The 15,136-nt window shown below is 42.0% G+C and overlaps 1 protein-coding gene across 2 annotated transcripts in view; it reads left to right on the forward strand.

Annotated features, from left to right (window-relative positions):
* The window catches only part of VWDE (von Willebrand factor D and EGF domains), a 176,267-nt gene that overhangs the window by 67,419 nt on the left and 93,712 nt on the right, over positions 1–15,136 (forward strand). For both annotated transcript variants that reach the window (XM_077490717.1, XM_077490718.1), the window contains 4 exons: positions 4,695–4,839; positions 10,336–10,550; positions 13,305–13,378; positions 14,878–15,136. The exon at positions 14,878–15,136 is cut by the window's right edge and continues 15 nt beyond it. In XM_077490717.1, the coding sequence (XP_077346843.1) occupies positions 4,695–4,839; positions 10,336–10,550; positions 13,305–13,378; positions 14,878–15,136 (693 nt within the window). The remainder of the gene's footprint in view (positions 1–4,694; positions 4,840–10,335; positions 10,551–13,304; positions 13,379–14,877) is intronic.

Below are 15,136 nucleotides of genomic sequence, written 5' to 3' on the forward strand. Positions count from 1 at the left end.
ACGTTCCAATCGTTTAGATGCAACATTCGTTATTTTGGATAATTATTACTATAGTTGCTATTATTATTATTATTTATGGTTAATAAACTAAATACTTTAACCACTTCCCGCCTGCCCCATGGCGGATTGACGTCCGAAATGTGGCTCCGTTATCCTGTCTGGATGTCATATGATGTCCAGCATGATAAGCCGCGATCATGCGCTCATAGGGGGACATAGCACGGTAATCGGTGGGGCTGTGTGTCACTCTGACACACTGTATTTCCGATCATTGTAAAGAGCCTATGATGTAGGCTCTATACCACGTGATCAGCTGTAGTTGTCCATGTTCTACAATACACAGCCCAGGAATGACTATCAATCATAATGCTCCGCAACGGCAAGCACTGATTGGTCAGCTAAACCATGTGACTGTGCTGACCATTTAGAAGGGCATCTAAGGCTTTTTCTTCCAGTAAGGTGTCCCAGAAGAAAGGAGTGCTTCTCATTGGTCAGCGTGGTCATGTAGCTGCAGTGACCAATGAGTTCTTGCTATTGTGAGCATTATCATGGATACTTACCCTGGGGGGCAATGTATTGTGATGTACGGGCCACTAGACATGTGCAAAAGGAAAAAAATTGTTTAGTTTCGTTTCGTTTTAATTCGTTAATTCATTAATTTCGTTTAGTTATATTCGTTAACTTCCTTAAATTAGTTTTCGGATTTCGTTTAGTTTTCTACCGAATTCGAAAAATCGGCCACATTCGAAAATATTTCAACCAAATTCGAAAATATTTCTAACGGATTCGAAATGATTTCAACCGCATTCGAAATGATTTCAACATGATTCGACATTATTTCAACCACATTCGAAAATATTTTGTGACCCGACTTTAGGGCCATGTATCTCGAGGTCACTTGGTGCTAGAAACTCCAAATTTGGATATGTTGTAGTGCTCATCCTATTGTATTTGCATACCAAATTTGGGGTTTCTAGCTATAAGTGACCCCAGGATATGTGGCCCCAAAATCGGGTCGCAAAATGTCATTCTCTGCTCTAATAACTAATAACATTTTGCGACCCGATTTTGGGGCCACATATCTCGGGGTCACTTATAGATAGAAACCCCAAATTTGGTATGCAAACACAATAATACTAGCACTACAAAATATCCAATTGAATTGAAGTGTCTAGCACCAAGTGACCCCGAGATACATGGCCCTAAAGTCGGGTCACAAAATATTTTCGAATGCGGTTGAAATAATGTCGAATGCGGTTGAAATAATTTCGAATCATGTCGAATTCATTCGAATTCATTCGTTATATTTCTTTTTTCTTTTTTTTATTCGGACATTCGGATGCATCCGAATGTCCGAAAGATGCAAAATTTGGCCGAATTTAGTTACGAAACGAATTGCACAAGCCTACGGGCCACTACACAGGCTACACGGGGTGCCACGGCTGCTATGTGCCAAAAAGGGTGTGCATAATAATTTGAGTTAGTTCACCTTTACTATTTTTGTGAAAAGGTGAACTTACCCTTTAGGACCCTGGTGCCCAACCTGTGGACCGAGGGCCACATGCGGCCCTCTGGTATGTGATGTGTGGCCCTCTGTCCTTTAGCAGTCTGTAGTGTGAACACTGATTAGGGTAATAGCATTGAGCTCTACTATTCTCATGTAACATGTTCCCCCATTGTCTTATGCATCATATCCCCAGCCAACAACGTACAGTGGAACCTTGGTTAACGAGTAACGCAGTTAATGAGCCTTTTAAAAGACGGGCAACTTTTTTTTTTTATTCTGACTTGGTTTGCGAGTGTTGTCTCACAAAACGAGCAGAATTCAAGCTACTGAGGTGTGCAGTACCACAATTGGCCAGAGGTGTGGGGGGCGCCGGGGACACTCGGAACGGTTCGGAGCCGTTCGGAAATACTCAGAATCACTCGGAAATACTCAGAAACACTCTTAAATGCTCTGTTCCCAAGTGCTCCGAGGCTTTCCGAGTTCAGCCGAGATGTCTCTGAGTATTTCCAAGACTCTCCAGCACCCCTTACCTCTGGCCACATGCGGTATTGCATGTAATAGAAGTCAATGCGGAACGAATTATCTTAGTTTCCATTGACTTCTATGGGATAAACCCGCTTTGTTAACAAGCATTCTCCTGGAACGGATTATACTCGTAATCCAAGGTTCTACTGTATCTTGTCCTCACCGTCTGACCCTCATTTCCTCTATTAGGTCTGCAGTTCCTGACAGTCCTTTCAAGCATTACATATATTGAACATTATGTGCGGCCCTTTGGTGATGTCAGGGGCCGCATTTGAGGCCCCCTTTAGCTCGAAAGTTGACAACCACTGCTTCAACCACTTCAGCCCCCGAAGGATTTGCCCCCTTCCTGACCAAGCAATTTTTTGCGATATGGCACTCTGTTGCTTTAACTGACAGTTGCGCAGTCGTGTGACGCTGTACCCAAACAAAATTGACGTCCTTTTTTTTTCCCCACAAATTTCTTGCCTTTCTTTTGGTGATATTTGATCATCTCTGTGATTTATATTTTTTACGCTATAAACAAAAAAAGAGCTACAATTTTGAAAAAACCCAATACTTTTAACATTTTGCTATAATAAATATCCCCCAAAAAAATTATTCATCAGTTTAAACCAATATGTATTCTTCTACATATTTTTGGTTAAAAAAAAAACACAATAAGCGTATATTGATTGCTTTGCGCAAAAGTTATAGCATCTACAAAATGGGGATATATTTATAGCATTTTTATTATTGTTTTTTACTAGTAATGGTGGTTATCTGCGATTTTTAGCAGGACTGTCACATTGCGGCAGAGAGATCGGACACTTTTGACACTTCTTTGGGACCAGTGACATCTATACAGTGATCAGAGCTATAAATAGCCACTGATTACTGTATAAATGTCACTGGCAGGAAAGGGGTTAACACTAGGGAGCGATCAAGGGGTTAAGTGTTCCCTAGAGAGGTGTTTCTGTGAAGGGACGGGACTGACTGGGAGTAGAGAGAGATCGCTGTTCCTGATCACCAGGAACAGCAGATCTTTCTCTTTCCTCCCCTGTCAGAACGGGGATCTGTCTGTTTACATTGACAGATCCCCGTTCTGGCTCTCTGTGGAGTGATCGCAGGTGGCCGGCTGACATCACGACTGCTGACCACGCACATTGGCTCCATTGTCAGGCCATGGGCGCACCCCCTACAGGTCCTAAAGTGGCCGACGTCCACCTATGGCGATTCGCCCAGGAGAGCCATCCTGCCGCTGTATAATGACAGCGGCTGGTCGGCAAGCAGTTAAAGTGTTTGTTTTTTTTTTATCCTAGCATTATTACTAATGAAATTCAAAAACGAGTATACATGATCATGATCAATTTATCAAAAATATTATTTTTTACTGTAATATTTTATGCCTCAGTTTGTGGCCATTGCCATCATGACTGTAGGCATGTGAAGCCCAATCAAGATTGCTTCCTGGATTCGTTTTGGAGAGGTGCATGCTGGGAAACCAACATGCACCTCTCGATCTCGCGCATCAGCAATTCACTGGCCCTAGCGCCAATTGTTTCTAAAGTTGCCGTGACAACGGGCGGCAACGGAGGAAGGTCCCGCCCCATTGTTATGGCAACAAAACAGTACTGCCCACAGACTCCTGGGAAATGATGACACATCAATTCCCAGGAGCACAGGCAAGGGAGGAAGTGACGAGGAGCTCCGCGGACCAGGAAGTGGCAGATTAGGAGGACTGCATAGCAACAGGGCGATTCTGGTAAGTATAAAAAAAATTTCCTCCAAATGTTTTTTTTATAGGATTAGAGGAGTCAGCTTCTGAAAAAAAAAAATTTCAAGGTGAAACCCTGCTTTAAGGATAGATCCGTTAAGGTGCGTGTCCACTTATTTTTCAGAAAGATTAGAACTGCCAGGTTTTTACTGCTATCCAGGGCTCTGTTGAAGGTTTTGTGAAGGGAAATCGATCAAACCAAGCCCCAAATAGCAGAAATAAGCTGGCAGGAATTTGAATCCCGTCTCACTCTAGAAAAACAGTTTTTTGGCTTGATGCACACTTTAACCCCTGGTCCACCACGGTACGTTTATAGACGTCCTTGTATTCAAGGGGTTCAATCAAGCTTGGTATGGATTTCTAGAGCCTTTGATGGGCTTTTACATAAAAATAAAAATAAAGTATCTAGTTAAAACTTGTAGGTGAAGTTTTCATTCTCCTCTAACTGTCCTATGAGGCTGCACGACCCCTGACCCTCTGGCTGGACAGTGATGATTGGCCCTGTGCTGATCACATGCACTCTCCCAAAAAAAGAAACTCTCTAGCAATACACACCAAACGGAGCATGTGCAGAGTGCCCCCAAGGCTCTGTACTATCAGGAGATAGATTGGGGACTGTGGAAGAAGGGGAGGATCAGAGAAGACAGGATCAAACAGCCTTTTTACACAATGCAGAGAATTAACCCCTTAGGTTCCACAGTGAGTATAACAAGCATGCTTTACTGCATATACAGACTGATTTTACTGTTGTTAATAACAATTTAAAATGCATAAAATAATTTACATGCACATATCTTATAGGAAAATTGTTGTTGAAATGAAAGGTCTGGTGACAGGGTCTTTTTATGCATGGCATTTATAATAGCTACACCAAATGCTCATATTTTTATCGGTTTTTATTGCTGACAGTTGCAGCCTGAAGCTCTGAGCATCGCAGAAGACGGACGGGAATACAGAATGGCGGTAGAGAGTACAGTTCCCATTGCCTGCCCAGAGATGAGCCAGTTACACAACGACTGTAGGGTGACCCTGAAACTGCGCACAGCCAGCCAAGGTACAGAATGGGGTGATAAAAACTTCTCATTATCATTACATACCTTGTTGTAGACCCAGAGATATCATCATTAGCTCTCATAGTTACATAGTAGGTAAGGTTGAAAAAAGACACAAGTCCATCAAATCCAACCTATGTGTGTGATTATATGTCAGTATTATATTGTATATCCCTGTATGTTGTGGTCGTTCTTATCGTGCTTATCTAATAGTTTTTTTTGAATTATCGATGCTCCCCGCTGAGACCATCGCCTGTGGAAGGGAATTCCACATCCTTGACGCTCTTACCATAAAGAACCCTCTACACAGTTTCCGGTTAAATCGCTTTTCCTCTCATTTTTAAATGCCCTTTCATGGTGATGTTTTATCTCTATTGTGGGGTCACCAGTGGAGTATTTGTACTGTGCTTCTCTATGCAATGCAGGCAAAATTAGAGAGCAAAAATTTATTGATTTCCCTATTCATGGTACCAGCATGGATGGAGGAATCGCCACCGGTTGCATCTGAGAGGATGCAGTCACTGCTTGGCTGATGATTTTCCATCTGGCACAATCAATTTTTGGCCTGTTCACACTAATCAGTGTTTGATGCGCTTTTGGTGTATAACCTTTTGCCACCCGTGCTAAAGCTGAAAGACGGCTATAGCGTGGGCATACATTGCCGGGAGGGCTTCCATGTACGTCCTCCCATGCATATGATGCCTGCACGCCCCCTGCGGGGGGGGTGGCGCACGCAGTTCGCTCCGTGATCAGCGAGTCCATGAGACTTTCACTTCTATTTTAAACTGAATGGGTTGTTTTACAAGATGATCATTTACAATCACTTTAACCACTTGCTGACCAGCCATCGCACTGATACGGCAGCAGGTCACACCTGTATGTCGGTCCGTGCATTTGAGATTGCGGACGAACGCACGCGCGCCAGCTGCACACCGTGGGAGCGGGTCCGGTGGACTCAATGTCCGCCGGCCATCCATGATCACTGTATACAGAGGCAGTCATTGTCGTTGTCATTGCAAACAAGGCAGATCCCCGTTCTGACAGGGGTCATCTCAGAGATCTGCTGTTCCTAGTAATCGGGAACAATGATCTCTGTCATGTTCCAGGTAGCCCGTCCCCCCTACAGTTAGAACACGCTGAGGGAACACATTTAACCCTTGATCGCCCCTAGTGTTAACCCCTTCCCTGCCAGTGCCATTTATACATTGATCAGTGCATTTTTAAAGCACTGATAAATGTAATAATGTCACTGGTCCCCAAAAATGTTCATTTGGGGTCAGATTTGTCTGCAATGTCGCAGTTCCACTAAAAATCACAGATTCCCGCCATTACCAGTAAAAACAATAAAAAATTAAAATAAAAGTCCCTAAATCTATCCCATAGTTTGTAGACAGGATAACTTTTGTGCAAACTAATCAATAAGCACCTATTGCGATTTTTATTTTTTATTTTTTTACCACAAATATGTAGAAGAATATATATTGGCCTGAACTGAAATTTGTTTCTTCATATATATTTTTTTGGATATGTATTATAGCATGTTGTAAAGTACTGTGCAAACTGTTGGAGCTATATAAATCCTGTATAATAATAATAATAATAAAAATAATATCAGAAAGTAACATTTTTTTTAATTTTTTTCAAAATTTACAGTCTTTTTTTATTTATAGAGCAAAAAATAAAAACTGCAGAGGTGATCAAATACCACCAAAAGAAAGCTCTATTTCTGGGGAAAAAAGGACATCAGTTAAACGCCGCAATGCTGTATCGCAAAAAATGGCCTGGTCATTAAGGGGGCAAATCCTTCCAGGCTGAACTATAGATAAAACCAAAGATTTGAAACCTTTAACATTTATTTCTAAGATTATTTACATTGTGCTGATTTTTAGATTTTTTTTACATATTTATTATTTTCAAGGTTTGCACAGTTTTATGGTCTCCAGCAGGTTGACCTCTGTAGCAGGTCAAGTTCACCCTTAGGCACAGGCATTGTATTTCACAGGCACAGATATCGGCAATTGAAAACCAGTTAAACTTAACTGTTCCTTTTGAGAAGTGAGACGAATCAGGTGAAGGAAATCGATGGTTTAGCCCCAGGTGACTGACAGTGAAGTTATGTGCGCTCCTTTAAATCATGTTCTATGAGCTCTCCAGTGTTCAGACACGCTGGAGGTCAGGAGGAGAAGCTGCAGGATGGATTCTGACAATGAGATTATCATCTTATGTTTGAAAAACAAATCTACCCAAAGGCATTGCTACATTAACCTTGTCTTGTTATCAGGTGAAGATAAATCACAACTAATAATAGCCAACGATTTATAAAAACTAAGTGCTCAGGATCTATTGACCAAATGAAATGAAGATCTGGTGTCTATGGAACTGTGCAAGACAATATTTCCATTAAACAGATCCCTCAACTTATAAAATTTTACCCAACTGCTATTCTTTTCCCTGGCAGTAGAACGGTTCATACAGCCACCTCTGTCAACCTGTGGGGCAATGGGATGGTCCATGTGGTCCCTGCCATTACCCTGAGGGGGAGTTGGAAGGTCCATGCAGTCACATTCATCACCCTGAGAGGCAAAGGGACAACCCTCGCAACTACCTCCATCGCCAGGAGGGGCAGTGGGACAGTCTATGTGAACTCCTAAATCACCCTGTGGGGCAGAGTGGCAGTCCATGCAGCCTCCTCCATTACCTCATGGGCCAGAAGGATGGTCCATGTGGCCCCATCCATTACCCTGAGGAAGAGTTGGATGGTCCATGCAGTCAGCTTCATCACCCTGAGAGGCAAAGGGATGACCCTTGCAGCTACCTTCATCATCATGAGGGGCAGTGGGAGGTTCCATACAGCATCCTCCATTACCATAAACGGCAGTGGGAGGTTCCATGTGGCCTCCCCCATCACAGACTGGGACAGAGGTATGGTCCATGGAACCTCCTCCATCGCCCTAAGGGGCAATGGGATAGACAATTTGGCCTCTAGCACCCTGAGGGGCAACCAGAGCCTCCTCCATCACCCAGTACAGCCAGACTTTCTTCATACCCTCCTCTATCACCCTTAAGGGCAAAGGAAAGGTCAGTGCTGCCTTTTCTATTATCCTGAGGGGCTGTAGTACAGTCAGTGCTGCTTCCTGAATCTCCCTGAGGGGCTGCAGTCCGTGCAACTTCCTCCATCACTTTCAGTGGTAGTGGGACGGTCTGTGTGGCCTCCTCCATCACCGTGTGGGACAGCAGCATGGTCCATGCACCCTCCTCCATCACCCTCAGGGGTAGTGGAATGGGCAATGTGGCCTCTGCCAGCATCCTGGGGGACAACTGAACTGGAGGACATCTGGTCCATGAGCCCTCCTCCATCTCACTGAGCTACAGCAGACCTTCTTAGCCTCCTCTATCACCATCTGGCCTCCCCCTTCACCGTGTTGGACAGAAGCATGGTCCATGCAGCCTCCTTCATCACCCTGAGGAGCAGTGGAATTAGCATTGTGGCCTCTACCAGTATCCTGAGGAACAGCCAGATGGTCCATCAGGCCTCCTCCGTTACCCTGAGGGGCAGTGGGATGGGCAATGTGGCCATCACCAGCACCCTAAGTCAGAATTTGTAGCCTTCTCTATCACCTTGAAGGACAAAGGGATTGTTAACACCGTAAACTCCATCACGCTGAGGGGCAGTTGGACAGTCAGTGCTGCCAGGGCAGTAGAATCATGCGGCTTCCTCTATCACCCTGAGGGGCAGCGAGATGGTCCATGCACCATCCTCCATTGCCCTGAGGCTGGATTCACACCTTTGATGATAGTTGGAGGGGTTGGGTTAGGGGAACTTCAGCAGGGGAGAATGCAGGCAGGGCTGACAACGCTGCTTGGGATTTCAGTGCAGTACAGGTAGGGTAGGGTTGTCAATACTGTACAGGAAGTTATGAGTTTGTTGGACTGACAGGATCATGGAGTTTGTTTTACTTGAAATGTTTTAAAAGTTACAATACATAGAGAAATGTGCAGGTATTGCAATGAATGTGTGTTTTATGCATACACTTTAATGAAGAGTTTGTATAGGTACGATGTATTAACCAATACCTAACTTCATGGAGTGCAAGGAACAATCTCAGAACAATCTCAGAATCATCAAAGGTTCTTACAGGCAACTCAAAGTATATAGAGACCAAAATTAGCTGCGCTACCTACCCCCACTGAGGCTATTACTGTTTCTGCAAGGAAATGAAAATGAATCAGATAATTCCAATAGATTAAGTGAAATCAGCTAGAACAATTCATATACAATCAAAATTAAGTGATAAATGCTCAAAAATTCAATATGATTAAATTAATATAGTGATTAATAACAGTTCATTATATTCAAAAAGTGAATAAATAATTATAAATGAATAAATACATTCATTAATTATTGACTATAAGTAAACTAATTTAAATGAATCATAATCAATAAATAAATACAGTGATTATTAATTATAATTAAATAAGATAAAAAAAAACTGTGACAAATTAATAAAAAATTATATCCATAAAGAATTATTTATGGATATAATTATTTATTATTTTTTATAAATTTTTTTAATAATTTTTTTTATAAAAAAATTTATAAATTTTTTTATAATTTTTTTATTATTTTTTTATTAATTTGTCACAGTTTTTTTTATAATTTTTATAAATTTTTTAAATAATTTTTTTATATTTTTTTATTAATTTGTCACTTTTTTTTATCTTATTTAATTATAATTAATAATCACTGTATTTATTTATAATTATTTATTGATTATGATTAATTTAAATTAGTTTACTTATACTCAATAATTAATAAATTTATTTATTCATTTATAATTATTTATTCACTTTTTGAATATAATCAACTGTTATTAATCACTATATTAATTTAATCATATTGAATTTTTGAGCATTTATCACTTAATTTTGATTGTATAAGAATTGTTCTAGCTGATTTCACTTAATCTATTGGAATTATCTGATTAATTTTCATTTCCTTGCACAAACAGTAATAGCCTCAGTGGGGGGTAGGTAGCGCAGCTAATTTTGGTCTCTATATGCATTGTATTTTGGATGTGTATCACATCCTGGTAGCTGCAGCTGTAACTGGGTTTTTGTTTTTTAATCTTTTAGATTAGGAGCGCAGTCATTTTTTTTCTCTTATTTATAGGCAACTCAAAGTGCCAAAAATGTGGCCATGTTATTATTCTGAACATATCAGTTCCTTGACAGGTTGACTTTGAACAGGAAAAAAATATTTTGATTGTTCCTGATACGGTAAACTTTGGATCCTATTCCAACGTATAAACATTTTAAAATGGGATTATTAAAATTTCCAGAAGAGAGTTAAACATCTGAACCTGGGCTGGACGACATTTCAGGTTTCTCTGAGTGACCTCATATTTATTTATCTTGGATACGATTTTCTGACCATGACCCACTTTCATTTTGGCAAGGCAGCCCTACTAATCTTTGGAAACTTGGTTTGTTTTGAACAGCTGAAGAAAAACATGACTCAGATCTGGCCCTTTCCTCCTGCGAAGTGGACCTCCTGCCATCGCCCTGCCAGAACGGAACGTGCGGTCACGCTGTCCTCTATTACACGGCGGTCATAGACTTTGCAGAGGATGGGAACAAAGTGACCAGTATTGTAGCAGATCCTATAGACAGCGCCAACTTTCTGTGGAGCGGCTACGTCCCGGATGTGATACAGGTGCTACAACTGAGAGTTATGGGGGGGGGTTATGAATTCAGATAGCAAGAAAAACATAGTAATACAATAAAATAGTTCTATGTTAGTGCCTGTGTTGTGTTAACGTAAAAATTGCATTTAAAAAAAATGGTGGCCACCTGCACACAGACATCGACTCCCTGTTGGATAAATGTAATGAGATGGGTAAAAGATGGCTTCAGCTCCTGTTCTCTACCTGTAGAGAACTCCTCAGATGTGTTTCACCCTTTTTTTTGGGCTTAACCGTAGAGGCCTCAACAATTAAGACCCGAAAAAGACGAAACGTATCTGGAGAATTCTCTACTGGGAGAGAACAGGAGCTGAAAGCCACCTTTTTACCCATCTCATTACATTTATGCAACAGGGAGTCGGTGTCTGTGTGCAGGTGGCCACCATTTTGTTGAAGTCTACTGGAGCCAGACTATTCTGTCTTGGACTAGTCTTTTTGTTTCAAGGTTTTTATTAACATTTTCACCTTTGGTTTAACAACAATACAAAGATATATAAGCATTATATCAATTGCACCGTACCGGATGCTCATGTCTCTAAGAAAAGACAATGGGTACTTCGTTATTGACACTAAGCCCTTGTACACACGATCGGAGATTCCGACGGAATGTGTCCTATCGGACCGCTTTGTTGGATAATCAGACTGTGTGTGGTCTGCATCGGACTGTTTCCATCGGAGTATCCGACGGACCAAGTTTTCCAACTTGTCCGTAAAATTTTCAGACAAAATGCTTCGATCGGACATACTCCGATCATGTGTAGCCTACTCCGACGGACAAAGTGCCACGCATGCTCAGATCAAATTCCTAGACCAAAGCTATTGACTACTAGCCTGAACGTAGTCCCGTCATAATGAAATAACGTCATCACGTTCTGAACGATCGGATTTTCCGACAACTTTGTCCGACCGTGTGTATGCAACAGTTTCGGACAAAATCCGTCGGACAGACTCCGTCGGACAAAATCCAATGGTTTTGGTTGTCAGAATGTCCGACCGTGTGTACAAGGGCATAGATGGTACTCATTGAGCTCCTTATTAAGCATGAAAAAAAATTGTAAAGTAGGAAAAGGAAAGAAAAGAGAAGGGGGGGAGGGGGAGGACCCCTGGCTCTGGTCCGTGCCTCCTGAAGGCCCCTCAGACCGGAGCCGTGTAAGGGGGTCTCCAGTCAGAAAGCTAATCCACTGACCCCAAACGTTTTCAAACACCTTTATTTTGGCCCCAGTCTTTTAATATACTAATCCGATCAACACAGGTTTGGAGGGACATTTTTGCTGTACTATTTTTTTTTGAGGGGGGGGGGGGGTACTAAAAAAAATTGCACTGCTGTGATTTTTGTAACAAAATGTTTGCAAACCAAGGCTTCTGTGGGGTAGAGTTGGGGATCAACGAAAAAGTCTTCCAACAGGATGAAAGTATACCATGATCCGTGCTCATTTAGACTTTCAATCGGGGGGGGGGGGGGGGTTAAAGCTGCATTTTTTGCACCCCCCCAACTGTTTCCCCTTAGGCTGCAAAGCCAGTGGACAGTTTTATCTGTACAAGGTATGAACATATAAAAAAACAACAACAGTTAGGCCCCTTTCACATGGTACACTAAAAACAAACAATTAACCTATCATTTTACCACCTCCCAACTTCTCTCCTAAAGCCTACCATACCAGCGGAGGGGGCTGTTCACATACCACCCATGGAAAATTTAATGTGGCGTGTTGAGTTGTCAGATAGCACACATGTCAAACTCATCCATTCAAATACATAGGGCTATGTGGTTAGGTGGTCACAAAAAAAAAAAAAGGATAGGTATTCAGGAGTTAGCAGGATCCCCTCCTCAACACCCGACAGCAGATGATTAGTTGCCCTCTGAAAATCCATCCATCGCAGATTCCTTTTAGAGAAAGAATAAGTGTGTGAACTTATTCTTAGACAGACCCCAAAAAATTGGAGAAAATCATTATTTTACGTAGGCATGCCAAGGCTTAGCAGGTGCCACATGTTAGAGTTAGAGCATAGAGTTAGTGAGTAATAAACAGGATGTCCCAAAAGTCGCCATACCTTGGGCAAAATCGACATTTTGGCCACCTCTTTCTACACACATCTCTTTTAGAGCAGATGTCTCCAAACTTTCTAAACAAAGGGCCACTTTACTGTCCTTCAGGCTTTAGGGGGGGGGGGGGGCGACTGTGGCTAGTGGAAGTAGCATCAATGCCCCATCATTGGTGTTTGAGGGAGGAATAGTGTCCTATCATTGGTATCAAATGGATGAATAGTGCCCCATCATTGGTTTTAATAGGAGGAATAGTCCCCCATTGTTAATATCAATGAGAAGAATAGTGCCCCCATTGATGGTGTCAATAGAGGGAATGGCGCTCCATGATTGGTGTCAGTTGGGGGAATATTGCCCCAAGAGTCAGATAAAATCAAGCAAGGGGCCACATCCGGCCACTAGGCCGCAGTTTGGAGACCACTATTTTAGAGTATCTGAAAGTATAAAAAAATATATAAAGCAAATATATAAATATAAAAAAAATATTACAAATGTAAAATATAATATAAAATATATGATATATTATATGATATAAATGATATGCTATATTTGTTCATTTTTTCCTATGTGTGGCGACTTTTGGGACACCCTATATATTAGTTTCATGTCAATGTCTGTATTAGCATAAAAAACTACATTGCTGTCATGTGTGTCAATTTGTTGTAATGAAATATTTTCTTAGATTGCAGTGAAGGACGTTCCGGGGGCTTACTGCTACTCGTTCACCGATCCCCATATTGTTACCTTCGATGGCAGGTCAGAAGATATCTAAAAAAAAATCAATGAAACCGTTTAAAATAACATTTACACACATAAATATACACACAAACGTATAAACAAACACACATCATACACACAATCACAAACACAGAGCATCATTTTTAGGAACACAGTTTTTGATCCAAATGTTCTCTGCAACTCAATGGGTGTGAATGATCTAAAAAAATAAAAATAAAAATAGTTGTTGTTATATCATTGAAATTCTGGGCACTTTAGGTTTAGACTATGGAGGTTTTTAGACATCCAGGGGGACACCGCCCCCCCTTGTGACATCATCGACCGAGGGGATGCTGGGTCGATGATGTCAGAAGGGGGCGGTGCCACCTGGTCATGTCACCTGGTGTCTCCACCTCCTTAGTTATTTAAGAGCTGTCAAACGGCAGTCGGCGGAAGCCTTCGTTAGGGCCGGATTTTTTTTTTCTTTGGGGTCGGCAGTGGCAGCGGGCATCGTGATTGACAAGGATCTACATTAGGAGGCATTTTTTTAAATAAAGGACTTGTCAAAAACTGCCTACTGTTATTTTTTACACAACACTTTTTATTTGGTGAATGAGTAGGGGTACTACGTATTACTATTAAGATCAGACCCCCACAACCACCGTCCAGGGTTGTGGGGAAGAGGCCCTTGTCTCCATCAACATGTTGAGGGCATGTGGCCTGGTATGGTTTGGGGGGGCACTCACTGCCCCCCCTTTCTTGACCTGCCAGGCTGCGTGCTCGGATAAGGGTCTGGTATGGATTTTGAGGGATACCCCAGAACAAAATAAATAAAAATTAAAAATGGCATGGGGACCCCCCCTGGAAATCCATACCAGACCTCTGGTATTGATTTTGAGGGGAACCCCTGAACAAAATATTAAAAAAATGGCATGGGGTCCCCCCTAAAATCTATACCAGGCTCCCTTATCTGAGCATGCAGCCGAATAGGTCAGGAAAGAGGGGGGACAAGCGAGTGCCCACGTCCCCCGAACCATACCAGGCTTGTCTCCATCAACATGTTGATGGAGACAAGGGCCTCTTCCTCACAACCATGGTCGGTGGTTGTGGGGGCTGGGGGAGAGTCATTTTTTTTTCCTTTTTTTCATTGCCGGCATTCTTTATACATGTCGCACCCGAATTGCATTTTTTCTTCTTTTTTTCATTGCAGGAATTATTTTTACAAGTTGCACCCAAATCGCATCTATATCATACAGGTGAGAATTTCGTGCGACTTTTGAGGGTTTACATTGAGATCTATGACCCTCAAGTCGCATGAAAGGTGGGCCAAAGTAATGCAGGAACTACTTAAAAGTCACACAGATATGATAGAGAAACATGGGGTGCGACTGGTCATGCGCCTTTGGGGTCCAAAGTCGCATGCATGGAGCCTTAGGGTAAAGCTAGATGTAGATTTGATTTCAGATTATATCTTATCTATTGATTGATAAACATTACAGAAATCTTTCATAGTAACAAATAAAATGTGTCTTTTGCAGGTATTATGACAACTTCAACACTGGAACCTTTGTCCTGTATAAGAGCACCTCCCGTGACTTCGAAGTCCACGTGCGGCAGTGGGACTGCGGGAGTGTTGACCACCCAGCGTCCTGTAATTGCGGCTTTGTAGCCAAGGAAGGGGGTGATATGATTACCTTTGATATGTGTAGCGGACAGCTACACGAGTCCCAGCCGCACCTCTCCGTCAAGAGTCAGGATTCTACAGAGCCAGGTTTTCGGATTACAGAGTCTTACCTT

Source organism: Lithobates pipiens, unplaced genomic scaffold, assembly GCF_037356315.1.
Source record: "Lithobates pipiens isolate NorthernLeopardFrog02 unplaced genomic scaffold, aLitPip1_a1.2 Scaffold_19, whole genome shotgun sequence".
Lineage (NCBI taxonomy): Eukaryota > Metazoa > Chordata > Amphibia > Anura > Ranidae > Lithobates > Lithobates pipiens.